This window comes from Alligator mississippiensis, chromosome 15, assembly GCF_030867095.1.
Source record: "Alligator mississippiensis isolate rAllMis1 chromosome 15, rAllMis1, whole genome shotgun sequence".
Taxonomy (NCBI): domain Eukaryota; kingdom Metazoa; phylum Chordata; order Crocodylia; family Alligatoridae; genus Alligator; species Alligator mississippiensis.
Window position 1 is genome coordinate 30,994,176 of NC_081838.1, and position 17,357 is coordinate 31,011,532.

Here is a 17,357-nt window from a genome sequence, read left to right on the forward strand (position 1 = left end):
AGCCAGCTGCTTCCCTGATGCACCGCCCACCCCACAGCCAGCTGTCTCCCAGGCCTGTGATACTCGCCACATACTGCACCCCAGAGCCAGCTGCATTAGAGGAAAGTGATTCAGACCATTTATTAGAGCAGCCCCCTCTTCCCCTGCTCTGTGCCAGGGAGCCGTCACCGACAGTAGCTCCGGCACAGCGGGGGCAGGAGGTGATGCTCTGGCGCAGGAGTTGAACGGCTCGGCTGGCCTTGATCCTGCCCAGACGCGGGAAGTCCGGCCTCTCCCGCACCTAGCAGGGCCCCTGGATCTCGCGGGCCAGCTGGCACAGGGCGCAGGGGCAGCAGCAGCAGACGGCGGCCCAGTCGCAGCACACGCAGCCCTGCGGGGTGGGGGCGAGGGTCAGGCACCCCGCGGCCCGCAGCCCCCCCGCTCCCGCACGCCGTCCCCGCGGGGCCGTACCCGGATGCGGCGCTGCTCGCGCAGCCCCGTGCGCATGGCGACGAGGGCGCCGGGCAGGAAGGGCACGCAGCAGCACTCGCCGTAGGCCATGGCGACCTGGCAGGCCAGGACGCAGGGCAGCACGGAGCCGAGCACGCCTGGGGGCGGAGCGGAGCGGAGCGGAGGTCAGCGGGCGGCACGGCCCCGGCCCCCCCGCTCCGCTCCGCTCCGCCCCGCCCCCGGCACTCACAGATGCCGCTGTCCGAGTTGCAGTCCAGCAGCCCCGAGCGCCAGTCCCGCGGCAGCGTCTGGCAGCACCGGCCCGCGGCCGCCGGCTGCGTCACCACGACGGGGCAGCGCGCGGGGCAGGGGCCGCGGGACATGGGGCCGGCGGCGCGGAGCTCGGACCTGGGCCGCGCTTGGGAGCTGCCCTCGCTCGGCTGAGCCGACACCCGGGCCACGCAGGGGGCTCAGGAGCAGGACCAGCCGGTTGAGCACGTCCCGCCCGGCGGCACCGCGAGCTCCTCGCGCCAGGCTGGCCCGGCCCTGCGGCCTCGTGCCAGGAGCGCGCCCGACCCCCCAGTCCTGCCGGGCCGGGCAGTCAGGCTGCGTAGCTTGGGGGACGGGGCGTGTCTGGGGGCGGGGCAGTGACCCGCCCCGGTCCTGCTTCTGGCACCACGTGCACTGAGTCTGCCGGCCTCAGCCTGGCGCCCCGCAGCACCTGGCTCCGCCCCCCCGAACTCCTGGCTGCGCCCCCGCACTCAGCCCCCCCGAACTCGGGGTCCTGGCTCCGCCCCTTCCCCCCGAACTCGGGGCCCTGGCTCCGCCCCCTCCCACCCCGAACTCGGGGCCCTGGCTCCCCCCCTCCGAATTGAAATGTTCCAGCCCGCCTCTTGCAGTGGGGATGCCATGGTTTGGGCCGGGGCCAGCTCACCCCGAACGAGGGAATGGTTCGGCCCTTACCGCCTGCCGCGTTATGTCACAGCACCGCCCCGCCCTACCCGTGACGTATACTCCAGCCCCACTCCGGGGCCCATAGCAACCCCCCCCAGCCCATAATAGCGCCAGCCCATGTCCCCTAGCAACTCCTTAGCCCACGAGATGCTTCTTGGCAACCCCGCAACCTATAGGACCCCAGATGCTCCCTAGCAACGCTGCAACTTAAGCCCCGCCCGTTGCCCTGTCCGGGGGGGCCGCGTTCCCCGGCCTCAGCCCCAGGACCGGGGGAGGGGGGGCAGATGGACGCGGGAGGGCACTAGTATCAAACAGGTTTATTAATCAAACCGAGGGGGGGCTGCCCCCCCACGCACACACGCACTCAGGATCGGGCCCCCCTATTTGGTCACAGCAGCAGCAGCATGAAAGGCAGGGGGGCGGGCAGGGAAGGGTTAATGGGCTACAAAAGGCCCCCCTGGCGGGGGGTAGGCAGTGCAGACCCCATGTGGGGGTGGGGGGAAGGCCAAGGGACCCCCCCCCTTAGTGCAGAGACCAGGGGCGGACCCCTGGGTCAGGATCGGGCCCCCACCCGCTTGCCCCGCCCCTCGCCCTGTGGCGTGGCTGGGGGGGGCGTCGGGGGGGCGGGCTTGGGCTCGCGGGGGTGGGACACAGCGGGCGCAGAGGCACGGCGCGGCGCAGCCCCCGGCGCGGGTGGGGCGCCGGGCGTGGAGGCGCGGCGCCGCGCGCGGTGCCGGCGGGGGGCAGTGGGCCCCACGGGGGGGCTGCCGGGCGCGGGGGGGGGCGCCAGCATGTCCTGCAGGATGCGGGTGCAGAGCGCGGTGGCCTCGCGCGTCTCGCGGCACAGCTGCGACAGGCTCAGGAAGCCATGAGGCAAGTCGGGCACCACGCGCAGCGTCACGGGGCGGCCCAGTGCCCGCAGCCGGCGCGCCAGCATCACCGCGTCGTCCAGCATCGGGTCCAGCGCACAGGCCTGCGGGGCGGCAGCGGGGGTTGGGGCACGCTGCCTGCTGCTCCCTCTATGGCCTGGCTGGCCCCTCTACGGCCCCTGTGCGCCCCTGCCCCCCTTTATGGGCTGCCTGAAGCTCCCCGTGTCCCTATATAGTCCGCCTGGCCCCCCTACAGACTAGCTGCAGATCCCTAGCTCCCTGTGCCTCTATCTAGACCGGGTGGCCCCTCTCTGGACCAGCTGGCTTCTATATGGAGCAGCGCTTGGTCCCTGTCCCTCTGTACGGACTGCTAGTGACTCCCTGCACCGCTATATGGACCAGTTCACCCCTATAGGGACCAGTTGTGAGTCCCCATCCCCTATATAGACAGCCCACAGCTCCCTCCTCTCCTATATGGACTGGCTAGCTCCTATACAGACCAACTGCTGTGCCCTGCTGCACCTATGCCCAGACTGTGCTGCCTGCCAGGCGGCGAGTCTCACCCTCCCACCTCATCCCTGCTGTATAGCCCGGCGTGGGTCACAGCACGATATGGCCTGGCGTGGGCAGCTCACCACGATGTGCAGTGGGGGCAGCGTGCACAGCATGCTGTCGGGCGCCAGCAACGGCGACATGTAGGGGTTGCGCCCCAAGGGTGACAGATCCAGCGGTACCGGTGCTGCAGGGTAGCGGGAGCGCAGCGGCTCAAACCCATCAGGGTACTCCAGTGCCCCCATGCTCGCAGTGCCAGGGGGGTCACTGCCAGGGGGTGGGCCTGGGTCCTGGTATGTGTGGCTGCGGCCTGTGGATCGGGGTCCCGCTGGTGGGACCTCTGGCACTGACTCTGATGCACTCGGCTGCGCTGCACCTGTGGGAGGGGGCATGTCTGAGCCTGGCACCCCTCAGCCCCATCCTGCCCCACGAAGGCTTCCTACACTGCCCCAGGACCCCCTGTGCCCTCTGAGCCCCTCCCAGGACCCCCAGAGCCTCCCAGCTGGCCCCAAGATGCCCTACACTCCCCAGGACCTCTCTGCATCCCCCTGAGCCCCTCCAGAAGCCCCCAGACCACCCTGCACCCCCCGGGGCCATACCAGCGGGGGCCGGGGGCCCGCGGCCCCCCAGCAGGCGGGCAGCTGGCAGGAGCAGCAGCTGGTGCCAGGCCGGGGTAGCATCGCCTGTGGGGACATGGGGGTAAGTGGGAGGTTACAGGGGGTCTCCCCATTGAGGGCTCCCAGGTGGGGGGGGTCATACCTGGCGGGGTGGCGGTAGACCCATGGCGGCGCCCGGCACCCTCCAGCAGTGCCCCCAGCCAGGCTGAGGCACGCAGCAGCAATGCCCGCTCCGGGGGGGCCCCTGGTGCCCCCCCCAGTGCCACTGCCCCCTCTGCAGCCCTGCCTGGGGGGGGGCACCGTGCTGGCACTGTCCCTGTGGGGGGGGGGAGGGGAGACACAGGTCAAACCTGCAGCACCCCCACCTGCCCTGGCCCCCCCATCTACTCCCCCAGAACTATCTCCAGCCACCTCCACTCCCCAATTACTGCCCCCCATACCAAGAACTGCCCCATAGACTCCCTTGCAACTGCCTCCAGGTCCCCCCACTTCCCCATAACTGTCCCCCAGGCCACCCATGTCCAGAACTGCCCCATAGACCTTTTAGGCTGCTGGGGGCCCTAGAAGCACTTACAACTGCCCCCCAGCCACCCTGTAACTGCCCCAGCCCCAGCCCCAGCCCCAGCAGGCACCTGCATAGGCGCTGAGGCACTGGCACAGCACGCCCAGGGGCAGCAGCGGGTCCAGCAGCGCCAGGAGGCGCGAGGGTGAGGGCGCCGCCTGCACCAGCGTCACGGGGTAGGCGGCCAGCACCGCATCTGGCGCCCGCACACCTGCTGCTGCTGCGCGCAGCGCCACCGCCAGACACAGGTTGCCGCCCGCGCTGTCACCCGCCAGGCATACACGCTGCCCTGTCCAGCCTGCACCGCCGGGGCAGGGTTCAGCGGGTGGGGCAAAGGTTGGGATGACCCCGGTACCCTCATGTTCCCCTCCTGACCTGTCTTAACTCCACCCCCCACTCACCAGGGGCATTGCTTGACCCCATCCCTGTTCTCCTGCCCTCCCCAGCAGAGGGTGCTGCCTCCCCATGGGCTGATTTGCCCCCTATCAAAGGGCACTACTTGACCCCACCCCACAGCTCTCTTGCCCCCCAGAGCCTGTTCTGCCCCCCCACCAGGGGCGCTGTCCCCCTGGGGTGTCCTGTCCCCCCAGAGACTTGCCCCCGAACCCCACCAGGACCCCTCCTAAGCCCATCAGGGGGCACCACTTGATCCCACCACACTGCTCTCCTGCCCCCCCAAGTGCCCTGGGGGTTGCCCTGCCCCTCTCTGCAGGGGGCGCTCCCACACACTGACCGAGCAGGGCGGCATGGCGCAGCGCCCAGCAGTAGGCATAGAAGCACTCTTCCAGCGCGCGCGGGAACGGCGCCTCAGGTGCTAGTGCGTAGTCCACGGACAGCACAGGAGCACCAAGTGCATGGGCCCAGCTGCGCAGGTAGGGCTCATGCGAGCGTGACGTCTGTGCCACGAACCCGCCGCCGTGGAAGTGCAGCAGCAGTGCGGGCGAGCGTGGGGCCGGGCGCCCACGGCGCCACCGCTCCAGCCCCAGCCCCAGCCCCAGGCCCAGGCCCAGCCCTGCTGCCCCCTCTGGCCCCGCCAGTGCCAGCAATGCCTTACTGTCCTGCAAAGGGCGGGGTGTGATTTGGGGTCCCCGCACCCGAAGGAACCCAGGTATCCTGTCCCTGCCCCAGCCCCACCCCACTCCAGGGAACCCAGGTGTCCTGTGCCAGCCCCTTCCAACCCCCTTCACCCCCTGGGAACCCAGGTGTCTCCCCAGCCCCCAGGGAACTCGGGCGTCCTGCCATGGCCAGCCCACCCACCCCCAGGGAACCCAAGAGTCCGGCCCCAGCCCCTTCCAACCCTCCTCACCCCCAAGGAAACCAGGTGCCCCCCTGGCCCCATCCACCCCAGAGAACCCAGGTGTCATGCCCCCACCCCCCCACCTCAGAGAACCCAGGCGTCCCCCCAACCCGGACCTGTCCCCCCCATTGAGGGATCCCCTCCAGCCTGTGACAGCCCCCGGGTAGGGGATCCGGGGGCCAAGCTCACCTGCCCCTCGCGCAGCTCAGCAGAGAGTAGCCGCAGGTGCACAGGCCCTGGCCCCGTGTGCGCCACAGGGGGGGTGATGGTGATGCACCGTGTGGGGTCGGCCGCCAGTGGCAGCTCCAGTGGCTCCGGTGGCACCGTTAGTGCCCGGCTCACGCGCACAGGGCTGGACGCCAGGCCGGCCACCGACTGCAGGGGGTACAGGGGTCAGGGAGGGGCTGCGGTGACCCCCCAACCCCTGGCAACCCCTGACTGCCCACTCTGATGCTCACTGCCAGCAGCTGCGTCTCTGTCAGGTTCCAGAAGCTTTTCCAGAAATGCACGTCCAGGTTCTGCGTGATGCGCTCAAACTCAGCGCCGCGCAGCTCCGGGTCCACCGCGAACTTCCCACTGGTCAGCAGCGACCCCGCCGCCACCCCTACCCAGGGCATGGGGTTAGGGGGCATGGGGTCAGGGGGCACCCCACCCCACCCCACCCTAACCTGGGGAAGGGAGCAACCTGCCAGGCCCCAAGGGGGTGGCATGGGATGGGGAGGGGGGCCTTGAGCAGCGGTGCATTGTGGGAAGGAGCCAGGGAGCAGTGCACAGTGGGAAGGGCAGTATGACCCCTGACCCATGCTCACCAAGCCCCAGGTCGTCGGGGCGATAGTTCTCCCCAAAGGAGACCAGGCTGATGGCGATGGTCTGCAGGAAGGGCCGGATGGACGGGGTAAACTGGGAGCAAATGCCAGAGGTCACAGCCGGGCTGAGCCCCCCTGCTGCTCCCTCCCCAGGACCAGCCCCGGCACTCAGTGCTGCACATCCCCTGCACTCAGCACTCCATGTCCCTGCGCTTGGTGCTGCATGTCCTTGTGCTCAATGCTGCACATCCCCATGCCTGGCGCTGCATGTCCCCACTGTGCTCGGCGCTACACGTCCCCACGTACCTGAAAGCCGAGGCAGCGCCCATAGAAGCAGCCCTTGTGCATGGTGCTGTACTCACGCAGCATAAGTTCGGTCAGCCCAGGGCCGGCGCTAGCACCATTGGCAGTGGTGGTGGCGGGGGTCTCGGCACTGGGCAGCTCGGGGAAGAGGCAGCCAGGCGGGTGCTGGGCCAGCAGGCGCTGGGCCAAGTAGAGCAGGGCACGCAGCTGGGTGAGGGCAGCGCCGTAGGCCTCCAGCTCGGCGGCATTGTGGCCGGCGCGGAAGAAAGGACTGCGGCGATGCGCCGCCACGTAGCGGCTCTTGTGTACGGCATGGGCGGCGCAGGCAGCCACGGCCTGTGCCAGGCTGCGGTAGCCATTGCCTGGTGTTGCTGCGTCCAGGTCAAAGGAGGCCATGGCCCGGCCTAGTGGTGCCAGTGCTGGCCCCAGTGCCTGCGCCTGCTCCCCTAGCGCCACGCAGGCTGCGCCCACGCGCCGCCCGGCCGCTGTGGCACTGCGCCCAAAGAAGGCAGCATTGTCCTCGGCTAGCGCCGCCAGCGCCACCAGCAGCGCCCGCGCCTCCGTGCCCGGGGGGGCCTGCGGGAGAGACAGGGTGGTTAGAAGGAGGGGCAGTGCCTGGGACCCCCCGGCCCCAGCCTTGCTCACCGTCGGTGTTGGCATCGCACGGCTCTGCCCGGCCCCGCGCCCGCTGGCTATAAGTAGCCCCAGTGCCTGGCCCCACCCCGGGGGGGCCCAGAGGGCTGGGTTCCTGCCCAGCTCCTTTCACCCAGAGGCGCGTGGACGGGGCGGCACTGGGGCAGGGGGCATCGGGACAGGAGACAGCGGGTGGGGGGGGCACTGGGGCAGGGGCACTAGGCAGGGTGGGGGAGGGTCACTGGGGTGGGCAGGGGGCAGTGGGGGGGCACTGGGACAGTGGGCGGGGGCACTGGGGCACAGGGCATGGGGTAGGGGACACTGAGGCAGAGCGCACTGGGCAGGGCGGGGGGGGCACTGGGCTGGAGGCAGTGGGTGGGGGGGCACTGGGACAGGGGGCAGCGGGTGAGGGCACTGGGCAGGGCAGGGGAGGGGGGGGCACTGGGGCAGGCAGGGAGCAGCGGGTGAGCGGGGCGGCACTGGGGCTGGAGGCACTGGGAAAGTGGGCACCAGGTGGAGCAGACACTGGGGCAGGGGGCACTGAGCGGTGGGGGGGCAGCACTGGGGCAGGGGGCACGGGGCATGGCAGGGGGGGCACTGGGGTGGGGGGCAGCAGGACCGGGGGGATCACTGGGCCGGGGGTGGCGGGGGGGGCAGAGGGCGCCCCTGCCAGCCGGTGGAGCTGGGTGCAGGGCCCGGCCGCGGGGTGTCTGCAGGGGCGCGGTGGGGCTGGGGGCGGACGCAGGGGTCCTCTAGGCCGCCCCCCGCCGCACACCCGGGTCCAACCCGCCCGAGGCCCCGAACTGCCCCGGGGGCCTTGGCCCATGGGAGGGGACGGGGGGCAGGGGGGGCCCGATCTTGGCTTCCTGGGGCGGGGGGACAAGGGGCGGGGCGGCAAAGGGGCGGGGCCAGGGCCGCCCCGCCCCTTCTCCTCGGCCCCGCCCCCGCGCTGTGACATCGGATGGTACGTCCCGCCCCCACGGGGTGGTACGGCCCGCCCCCGGCCCCGCCCTCTCCGGCCGTTACCCGGTGGCGTGACGCGGGTGGTACTAGCCGGCCACTCCTCCCGCGGCGCCACGAGGTGGTACGGCCCACCTCCCCTCACGTCACCCAGGCTTGGTGCAGTCTGTTTCGCTTCCCCTACTTGCGCAGGGGTGGTACGGCCCACTTCCCCCGCCCGCCCGGGGTGGTACAGCCCGCCGACCCTCCCCCTCCCCGCACGGTGGTACGGCCCGGCCGGCACCCACCTGCTGCTCCATCCCGGCCCCCCGCAGGCTCCGCCCAGTCCCGGGAGGTCTTTTCCGCCCCGTCCCCGCCCTCCGTCCCCGCTGGCCAATCAGCGATCGCACCGCCCGCGTTGCCAGGGCAACCGCACCGCCCGCCGGCTGGGCAGGGAGGGGCCCGGTCCGCCCCTGTCCGCGACCTCTGACCCCCCTCAGTGACACTTCGCGGCCGCCGTCCGCCTGTTCCCCTCGGGGTCATGACCACTGAGGGGGCTGGGGGCCCTGGGGTCAGAGGTCGTAGGGCGGGGTTTGGGGGGAGGCTCTGACCCCACAGGTGGAAGGGTGTTTTCTGTTGGGCCTAGACCTTGCCGAGGGTCAGAGGTCAAGGGGGGCCCATTGACCCCAGGGTCAGAGAAGGGGGGGGGGTGATCTTGACCCCTCTGCTTCAGAGGTCAAGGGGTATTGGCGGGAGTGCGTCCAGTGCCACTGAAGAGGGGCTGAGCCTGGGGCTCACAGGTTGGGCCAGGCCCCCAGGGTCAGAGGTCAGGGGTCACCAAAGGGTCTTGAGGCAGTAACAGCCCGGCTGTGGGGGGCAGGGGCAGAGGGCAGGAAGCATGTGCAGGTGCCGGGGCATTCGGAGGTTAGTGCCTGGCTCTGCCCTGCCCCCCCCCCCCCAAACCCGCTGGGACCTGCCTAGCCTGGCCCCCGGTGGGGTCATGGGGCGGGGAGGCGGCCCTGTGGGGTTGCAGCGGGCCGTGCCAGGGGTTGGGGCAGCTCAGGATCAGGCCCCCCAGGCTCCTGGCGCTGCCCAGCCCCCACGGGCGCACGGCCCGGTGCTGGGGGCGCGGAGCACGGGGCCGGGCCAGGCGCCGCTGCTGCTCCTGGGACCCAGGCGTCCGGGAACCCCTGACAGGCTGCGGGGGGCTGCTGGCAGGGGGCCCTAGTGTGGTGGCCTCGGGGTGGGGGGCCCCCTGGGCGGCAGGGGGGCAGTGTTGGAGGGTCCAGGGGGGCTGGGAGGGACCCTGGGAACGTCCCATTTGCCCCGTCGGCATGAAGACGCTGTTGTAACTCAACGTCACGTCCCCCAATGCCGTGGTGCTGCAGAACGGGGCCCTCGAGGTCATGTGCGAGGCCGCTCCCCCCGGCATCGAGGTGCTGCTGTGGGACTGGGAAAGCTCTGTCCTGGCGCCTGGCGGCCGGGTGGAAAAGCAGCCGCTGATGGTGCGGGGGTCGGCCGGGGTGACGCCAGTAACTACACTTGCGAGGTCAGCGCAGCGCAGAGCAAGGGGGTCAGCATGACCGTGATCTGTGAGTATTGGCTGTCCCCGGCCCTGGCTGGCTGTGGGGTGGGCGTCGGGTCGAGTATCACACCCTGGGATGTGGCTTGCTCTGGGGTGGGCAGCAGGGACACAGACACAAGGGCGTGTGCTGCAGTCGTACGCAAACCTGAGATGCATACGTGCCTGTGCCGTGCCTTGCTTGCCTATGCCAGTACGTGCACTGCTGTGTCCCTGTCACCAGGGGCACCAGTGGCACAGGGGCTGCGGGTCTGGAGTTGGGCAAGAGGGGGCGGGGGCTGGCGAGGGGCTGCCCTGGAGCTGGAGGAAGCCCGGCCCCAGAGCAGGAGCACAGCGGCCACCCGCCCCATGGTGCTAAGCCTGGGCAGGTGTGCAGACACTATACAGGTGCCACTGCTGCTCCGTGGGACCCAGGCATCTGGGCACACCTGACAGGCCATGGGGGGCCTGCGTGGGACCCACAGCCCCCCCGCATGTGGTGGGCAGTGGCTGGGGCTGCTGCTGTCAGGTGAGTGCATCCTGGGGGTTCCCGGGGTGGTAACATCGAGATTGGGGGTCTTCCCTGTCCCCCCACCCCTGGGCACTGGGGCGAGGGTCAGAGCTGGGGTGTTTGTGGGGGTGGGAGGCACCCCATTTCCATGGAGACAGGGGTACCTCCCAGGCCCCCTTGTGCTGTGGGGACCCCTAAAGAGCCTGCCTCGGCACATGCGTGTGTCACAGGCATGTGCTCTGACCCACCATCGCCTCTGCTCCCCACAGCTGCCATCCTGGGCTCCTGCCCCACCCCAGCATTAGCTCAGACCCAGATCATCGTCACCCCAGACCTGCCTCCAGCCCCCGTGGTGGGGGGAACCGTGACCTTGACCCCCCAGCCGCCGCCACCTCCCAATGCCACGTTATGCGGCTGGCTCCGCCAGAGCCGCACCATCTTCTGGCACCTCTTGGACCAGGAGCAACCAAGCACAGGCAGCAGCTACACAGGGCGTGAGGTGCTGGGGCCTGGCTGCTCGCTCATCATCGTGGGTCTCATGCTGAACTACAGTGGTTCCTACACTCTGCAGGTGCAAGGCCCCGGGGTCTTCATCTTTCGTGGGGTGAACCTGAGGGTGTACGGTGAGTGTCCCCTGCCCCCGCTGTAGGTGACCTGAGCAGGCTGGGTCTCAGTTCCAATAGGTCCTGGGCACCTCATGGACATGCCCTGGTGCTGCCTGCACTGCCACCCCTCTGCACCCAGACTCACTGGCCCCATCCTGCTGACCCTGGGGGAGCAATCGGGGTCAGTGGCAGCCGTTCCCATCCGACTGTGTGGTCTCCCTGTCCCCTGGCCTCCGCTTGTGCACCACGGGGTGCTGGGGTGCTTGGGGCCACACCCAGCACCAGGGCAGGTGGCAGCAATGCTCTGTGGCCCTGTATTCAGGGCCAAAGTCTGGGAGGGCAGAGGGTGCTGCAGGCAGGAAACGCCCATTAATGATTAATCAGCCCATGGGCTCCCACGGATCTGAGGCTGGGATTCTGGTGGTGTGACCTTTGTCTTCCCGGTGCAGGGAAGCTGGCACGGCCCACGGTGATGAGCCGCAGGACCACGGTGCCGGAGAACGGGATCCTCGAACTCTTTGGCGAGCGCCCACCCAGCACCAGGACGCTGCTTTGGTACCGTGATGGCACTGTCCTCCGCCTCGATGGCCATGTGGAGATGTCCCCAGGGAACCTCTCGCTGCTGCTGGCGCGGGTCCGGCGGGATGATGCTGGCAACTATACATGTGAGGTCAGGAACCCCATCAGCACAGCACGGAGCGAGCCCGTCACCGTCACTGTGACCTGTGAGTGCTGCCCACCCCAGGCCTTGCGGCTTGGACACAGTGCAGCTGGCTCTGGGGTGGGTGTCCAGGCGTGTATCACACCCTGGGATGAACCTGGCTCTGGAGTCGGCATTGGGGAAGATATAACACCCTGGGGTGCAGCTGGCTCTGTGGTGACTGTGAGCGCTGTCACCCCTCGCTGTTCCTGCAGACGGTCCAGATGCTGCTTTCATGAACCCATCTGGGCTCCTGTCCCTGCGGCTTGGTGACAAAGTGACCCTGAGGTGTGCAGCTGACTCGGTCCCGGCCCCGCAGTTCAGCTGGTCCCACAGTGGCTCTGACCTGATCCCGGCCCCGGCTGGTGCTGTCTTGAGCCTGGTGCTGACAAGTGCAGAGCAGGCGGGTGTCTACGAGTGCCACGTGACAAACCCCAGTACTGGACAGAATGCCACTGCCTCCGTCTCCATCACCCTGCGGCTGGGTCAGGGGCCAGTCCAGAGCCAGCCGGGGCAGACAGGTGCATCCAGGGCGCCCCCAGCCCATGCTGCCTGGGGTTGGGTTATGGGGGGGGCTGGGGTGCTGCTTGCTGAGGAGGGGCCCACATGGATGTGCTCTTGACCTCTGACCCCTCCCCAGGACCCTCATGGCCAGGACCCTGTGTTGCTGTGTTCTCTCCCAGCTCTGGAGGGGCTGGCTGAGTATGGGGCTCATGACCTCTGAGCTTCTGGGGGGACTGAGGTGGGGGGGTCCTTGCTGAGCCCCTCTCGTCTTTGCCCCTAGGGGGTCTGCAGGGTGGGGCCATCACCAGAGCTGTTGACGCTGGCATCATCATCGGGTCGCTGGCAGGGACAGGGCTGCTCATCTTTGTGCTTTACTATGTCCTCTGCACCCAGGGCAAGAGGTACCGGCTGGGGGGTACAACCTGCAGCCCTGATGCCTGGGTTCCCTGTCGGGGAAGGGGGCTGGGGGCTTAGACCTGGGGACCCAAATCCCTGGGTTCTGCGTGGACACACGGTTCCTTCATCCTCCCTCCTCAAGCATAGCAATACGTTGGTGTGCACCAGAGCCAGGACACCCACAGCCCCCTACGATGAGTGCCAGGGTCCCGGGGGGCACCTCAGTGACATCATGGGAACCCCCTGAGTGTACAGGAAGTGACGTCACAGGCACTTTCCCTGCCCCAGGACTCTGGGGTGTCACTGAGCCTATGACCTCAGCCCTGCAGGTTCCATTGTTACCTGGGGGGAGGGGCTGACCCCCCAATTCTAACCTACCTCCTCCCCGTCCCCAGCATCAGCTTCCCTGAGGTGAGGACCCAGCTGGGCCACAGGGGTCTAGCTCCTGGATGCCTGGGTACTCTGGGGTGGGAGGGGGGCTAGGGGTGCGAGCAGGGGGGCTGGGGGCCTGGACGCCTGGGTTCTCTCTCTTGACTCCCCCACCCCCCCGGGAGCAGACAGAGGAGACCTTTGCCCTGGGGGGCTGCCGACACCACAGCCCGCCCCCGGCCCATGCTCCTGTCCACATCGAGGTCACAGCTGCTTGCCTTGGAGGGGGGGCGAGGGCCTGGGATCCTTGCTGGGTGGGGGGCTTTGGTTCCCAGCCCCGCTGCCCTGGGGACCCCTCCCGTCAGGCTTTGCTGGGGGTGTGTGGCATTTGTAGTAAAAATGATGTATGGAACTGAGGCCGTGGCTCTGAGTCGTGAGCGCACTGGGACATGGATGCACAAGACACGTACCTGCACAGCTGCCTGGCCTGCCTGTGCCAGCGTGTGTGCAGCCCTGGCCCAGGGAACTGTCCATGGGGCCTCCCCTCCCACCTGCCTTACAAATGCAGCATGATGGGGCGGCCCCTGGGGGGATCCCGGATGCCTGAGTTCTCTAGGCACTGGGGTCTAGGGAGTGAGAACCCTTGTGCCCTCACAAGTGCCACCCCCATGCACCTGGTTGTCCCTGCATGGGCTGCAGCCCTACCAAGGCACTTTTTGTCTCCCCACCCAGGGGCTCTCAGCTAGAGCTGAGGCTGGGATTGCGCTGGTGGTTGCGGTGCTGAGGAGGGCCCTGGACTACGTCCTCTGTAAATCGTCACCCGGACGCCTGGGTTCCTCGCCCAGCTTTGCGTTGGGGTGGCAGAGCAGGGCGGGGGTCCCAGGAACCTGGGTCTGTGGTCTCAATCTTTCCCTTCCCTGCCAGGGACCCGCGGTTGGAGAAAGACCCTGTGGCGCAGCAAGGAGCACCCTGCCCTGCAGGTGTACAGGAACAACCCCCCCTCCAGCCTGTGCGGGGCCAGCAGTAAGTGACGGGCTTGACCCCCCCACCCCCACACTGGGGCCCCTCACTTCTGACCCGCAGTCCCCTGCCTTCCCCTCTGTCCCCTATGGTGACCGGGACACCTGGGTCCCCTAGGGTCTCTGGTGCTAATGACCCTCTCGCCACCGTCTCTGCCCAGATCCAGCCCGGGAGCTCCCCCGACCCCACCTACCAGGTAAGGGCCTCCCTGGGGCTGCTGAGAACAGGGCAGGTCATCACAGCCCAGCACCGGGAGGGGGTCCAAGGAGTTGGAAGCATCCCCTGCCCCAGCCGCATCTCTGACCTGCCCCCGTCTCCCCCCAGATGTTGCAGCCCGGAGCCCCGGACCTGTACCAGGAGCTGAGGACCTGAGCGATGCCTCCCCTGGCCCAGTGCATGCTGGGAGCCCCAGTGCACATGCCCCCACCCGCCCCCACTGCAGCCAAATAAAACGTCCCTTTTTCTGCTTCCTTGGGCCCTGACTCTGTTTGGCCCTCCCAGGGTCAAAGATCAGGGATGGGTGTACCCCACCATGACTTTGACTGCCATGGAAATGGGGCATCAGGGGCCAGAAGGCATCTCTGCCACCTCCCCTCCCTGGGCAAGGAGCAAATCCAGGTCCAGACCCCCAGCTCCTACCGCGCCCCGACCAAGAGTCCAGGGAGAACCCAGGCATCCGGACAGATCCAGTAAGATGGGAGCATGTGTGGGGAACAGGGTTTAATTTGGATTATCCCAGGGTGGGGGGCAGCACAGAGTGGTTGGGGGCTCAGGGGGTCTGAGGTCAGTGCTGGATTTGTGTGGACATAGACCTCACCTGCTCGATGGGCTCCTCATCACCTGGGGGATTTGGGGGCATTGGACGCAGGTGCCTGGGCTCCCAGTGCCCCCCGAAGCTGAGGATGAACCCAGGTGTCCAGGCTCCCAGCATCCCTGCTCTCAGCACTCCCCTCCAGGACCCCAGGCTTGTCCCAGAGCCAGAGAGAAGCCAGGCATCTGGTGTCCTGGTTGCCCAGGTCACAGAGAACCCAGGCACATCCATGATGTCAGACACAGCATGTGTGCATATCCGTGTGTACGCACATATGTCTAGTGCCAGGGCAGGGCACACTTTGTGTGTGTGTGTGTGAGGGTGCCAGGGCAGGCAAGAGCTGCCCGGTGGTAATTGCCCCCTAGCAATGGTGGGGGGAGGTGTCCCCTGCCCCCCCCCCCCCCAGCTCTGTCCAAGGACAGATGGGGAAGGGGGGTGGTTGTGCTATGTGTGATAAAGAAAAGAAAGAAAAAATGACCAAACGCCAAACGTAGGAGCAAGTCGTGCTCATGGTATGGGGGAGGCGATGGGCACGGCCTGATAGCGGCGGTCCCGGCCCGCACTGATTGGCAGGGGGCGGGCGGATGCTGCCCGTTTAAAAGAAAAAGCGCGCGCCAAAAAGGGGGGACCCGCACAATATCGGAGAGGCCTGATCACCCTCACTGGAGGTCCTGCGTCCACGAAATTCCTTCCCCCCGGACGCCCCCATCACGACTGGGTATACCAACCGAACGTGTTTAGAGCTCTCGAGTCACCAGCGAGTTTAATGGTGAAACAGCTGTCAAGAAGTTTTTTTTTTCTGCATAAACTGTGAGTAAAGCATTTACTTATCTCACCGCCTCCTTGGTGTTTTTCTGTGGACGGAGGGAGAGACAGGAGAAGGAGGAATAAGGCCCCGAAACCCTTTTGTCCCCGGCCTACTCTGGGTCCAACCGCCCATCGTCAGGTTGAACACGGTGTCACGGACAGGATCCCCGGGGCAAAGGGGGAACGAAGGGGATGTTGACGAGTTAGTCAGGCATTGCCCGTGGGGCAATCATCACCAGCCCCCAACCACGAACGCCGATGATTTGTGGGCCCATGTGGCATATCATCAAGTTAGACAGGACAGAAAGATGGGAGGCTATGTTTCCATCCGCCCAACCGAGGGCAGCGAGGAGCCACTTAAAGAATGGGTCGTGTGCGGCCTCAACCCCGCAGCCCTAGGATGCCTCCTTTCCAGCCCCGCGGTTCTTTACCACCCGCCCGACAAAAAACCAGAGGCGTTACTTAGTCATGTCAAGCCCACAGGCACGGATGACCGTACTCCCGCAAAAGAGTACGCTAGGTGCATCCAGTACCTAAAAGAGGGGAGCGGCTGCGAAACCCCTCCCTATAAATTCAAATGCCCCGATCTCAATCCCAGGGGCGCCGAAGATGAAATTCAAACGGCACTCCGTGAGAGTCTTGAGACCCATGGGTGGGATGCCACAGGGTGGGCAGGGCAAAAGTGGAATAAGGGAAAAATGATTAATATCCTGTTTCGCTCGGTGACCACCTTGCTACGACACGCGGTGAACCAAGCCAGCGTAATAAATACGCTGACTAGAACGGCTGTGCAGCAGAGCGCCGCACAGCCCGAGCCACCGCTTAAAGATGGTGCTGCGGGCAAAGAAGAGGGCGTGGCCAAAGAGTGCCAGGCGGGAAACCCCGACGTTAGAGAAACCCCGTCAGCCCCGCCCGAGGAACCGCCTCCGTACAACATCCCGCCGGAGTTATACTCTGCCCTCCCCGCCGACGCAGGCGCACCCGTTCTGCATGCAAACCCTATAGCATTAGTGAAAACTGTCACCGATGGCGCAGGACCCCGCACTCTCACCACCTTCCGCACGCGCACCAGAGGAGAACTCCAAGAGTTGGCAAGAGACACCCGACTAAATCCGGGTGAGACACTGGCAATGTGGCTAGGACGACTGATATTAGAGCACGGGTCAGTTTTAGTAGACCCGGAGGAGTGTGCTATCCTAATGCGCCAACCCGCATGAAGCGGAGGAGCGTGTAGCGACACGACTCAAATACTGCACAACCAGGCTTGGCCAATCCCTCTGTGTGCTGCCGCGGTCCCAGCGCTGTTGAACCGAGCTCACGCTTGGCATGCGGATCCACCCGATGATCCATCGCCTACACAGCTCCTGTATGCAATAGCGGGAGCCAGTTACTTAACCTGGGACGCCAGACGGTATCCACTAACCCTGACTCCACACCAGGCAAACAGTGTTTGGCCGCATCGCTGGTGTAACGATCCTGGCGAGGTCCCTGTGTCTGCGTCAGCAGTGGAGGCCTGCGTTGAGGTTTATGGAGGTATGAATGCACCCATGTTCCGCTTGTTATTACACCCACTGGTGGGGGGGCTGATAGGAAACGTTCTAAGTAGTCTGGGAAAGCTCACCACAGCGCGCAAAGCAGAACCCAAGGCCACCCCACCAGCAGCGGTACAGGCGGTAGGAGTGTGGAAAGCACCGCCTAGAAAACCCCGAACTGATCGCTCACCGCGTGGACGACCACCAGACTGCACACTTAAGGAACATGCTATGTTTGGCTTTCTACTGAGCAAAAGCGGTCTGACAAAGAATCAGCTTCGTGGGTTAGGAGATGAGGGGCGAAGAGTACTGGCACTGAGCCTAGGCTTTAAGCTTAAGGAGCAGGAGCCAGACAAAGAAAAAAACGAGTAGCGGCCGTTGATATGGGCGACGATGGCCGACCCACCAATGACGAACGCCTGTGTGCAACCTACAGTGTGAGCACAACTGCAGGTTCTACCCCTATCCCTACACGCTTTTTGCTAGACACGGGAGCCCAAGTAAACGTGTTGAGATCTGAAACGCCCCACGTTAAGACATCCAAAGTCATCTTTGTACAAGGGCTGAACGCTATGACATC

The 17,357-nt window shown here is 66.8% G+C and overlaps 3 protein-coding genes across 11 annotated transcripts; 1 reads left to right on the plus strand and 2 right to left on the minus strand.

Annotated features, from left to right (window-relative positions):
- Window positions 1–95: 95 nt before the first annotated feature.
- On the minus strand, window positions 96–1,155 carry CNFN (cornifelin). The gene is made up of 3 exons (XM_019481724.2): window positions 680–1,155; window positions 451–587; window positions 96–370 (listed from the first exon to the last, which is right to left on the minus strand). Exons 1-3 carry the CDS (start codon window positions 810–812, stop codon window positions 281–283), a joined length of 360 nt encoding a protein of 119 aa, XP_019337269.1. The 5' UTR covers window positions 813–1,155; the 3' UTR covers window positions 96–280.
- Window positions 1,156–1,685: 530 nt separating this feature from the next.
- LIPE (lipase E, hormone sensitive type) lies at window positions 1,686–8,502 on the minus strand. 4 transcript variants are annotated; one of them, XM_059718673.1, is made up of 11 exons: window positions 8,270–8,502; window positions 6,393–6,965; window positions 6,090–6,180; window positions 5,739–5,884; window positions 5,470–5,655; window positions 4,717–5,041; window positions 4,054–4,281; window positions 3,564–3,737; window positions 3,404–3,487; window positions 2,888–3,180; window positions 1,686–2,356 (listed from the first exon to the last, which is right to left on the minus strand). In XM_059718673.1, the coding sequence occupies exons 1-11, from the start codon at window positions 8,279–8,281 to the stop codon at window positions 1,937–1,939; spliced, it is 2,532 nt and encodes an 843-aa protein (XP_059574656.1). In that variant the 5' UTR covers window positions 8,282–8,502; the 3' UTR covers window positions 1,686–1,936. The 4 variants fall into 4 exon arrangements, with proteins under 4 accessions (XP_059574656.1, XP_019337267.2, XP_059574655.1 ...); XM_019481722.2 differs by lacking the exon at window positions 8,270–8,502 and adding an exon at window positions 7,035–7,918; XM_059718672.1 differs by lacking the exon at window positions 8,270–8,502 and having other exon boundaries at window positions 6,393–7,919.
- A 731-nt stretch (window positions 8,503–9,233) lies between these two features.
- Window positions 9,234–15,270, plus strand: LOC102571745 (carcinoembryonic antigen-related cell adhesion molecule 5). Of its 6 annotated transcripts, none has more exons than XM_019481726.2 (9): window positions 9,234–9,553; window positions 9,912–10,051; window positions 10,303–10,656; window positions 11,088–11,363; window positions 11,554–11,859; window positions 12,123–12,243; window positions 13,532–13,630; window positions 13,745–13,823; window positions 13,952–15,270. In XM_019481726.2, exons 2-9 carry the CDS (start codon window positions 9,982–9,984, stop codon window positions 13,997–13,999), a joined length of 1,353 nt encoding a protein of 450 aa, XP_019337271.1. In that variant the 5' UTR covers window positions 9,234–9,553; window positions 9,912–9,981; the 3' UTR covers window positions 14,000–15,270. The 6 variants fall into 6 exon arrangements, with proteins under 6 accessions (XP_019337271.1, XP_014455991.1, XP_014455990.1 ...); XM_014600505.3 differs by having other exon boundaries at window positions 9,920–10,051; XM_014600504.3 differs by having other exon boundaries at window positions 9,234–10,051.
- The last annotated feature ends 2,087 nt before the right edge of the window (window positions 15,271–17,357 follow it).

Coding starts and splice junctions, on each gene's coding strand:
- LIPE (XM_059718672.1), bottom strand. CDS start 7,049: ATGCCAACACCGACGGTGAGCAAGGCTGGGGCCGGGGGGTCCCAGGCA. Junction 3,738..4,053: donor GTGCCTCAGCGCCTATGCAG/GTGCCTGCTGGG, acceptor CCCCCCCCACAG/GGACAGTGCCAGCACGGTGC. Junction 3,181..3,403: donor CGGGCCCCCGGCCCCCGCTG/GTATGGCCCCGG, acceptor CCCCTCCCACAG/GTGCAGCGCAGCCGAGTGCA.
- LOC102571745 (XM_014600504.3), top strand. CDS start 9,982: ATGGGGGGCCTGCGTGGGACCCACAGCCCCCCCGCATGTGGTGGGCAG. Junction 10,657..11,087: donor GGTGAACCTGAGGGTGTACG/GTGAGTGTCCCC, acceptor TTCCCGGTGCAG/GGAAGCTGGCACGGCCCACG. Junction 11,860..12,122: donor GAGCCAGCCGGGGCAGACAG/GTGCATCCAGGG, acceptor CTTTGCCCCTAG/GGGGTCTGCAGGGTGGGGCC.
- CNFN (XM_019481724.2), bottom strand. CDS start 812: ATGTCCCGCGGCCCCTGCCCCGCGCGCTGCCCCGTCGTGGTGACGCAG. Junction 588..679: donor CAACTCGGACAGCGGCATCT/GTGAGTGCCGGG, acceptor CTCCGCCCCCAG/GCGTGCTCGGCTCCGTGCTG. Junction 371..450: donor GCGAGCAGCGCCGCATCCGG/GTACGGCCCCGC, acceptor CCCACCCCGCAG/GGCTGCGTGTGCTGCGACTG.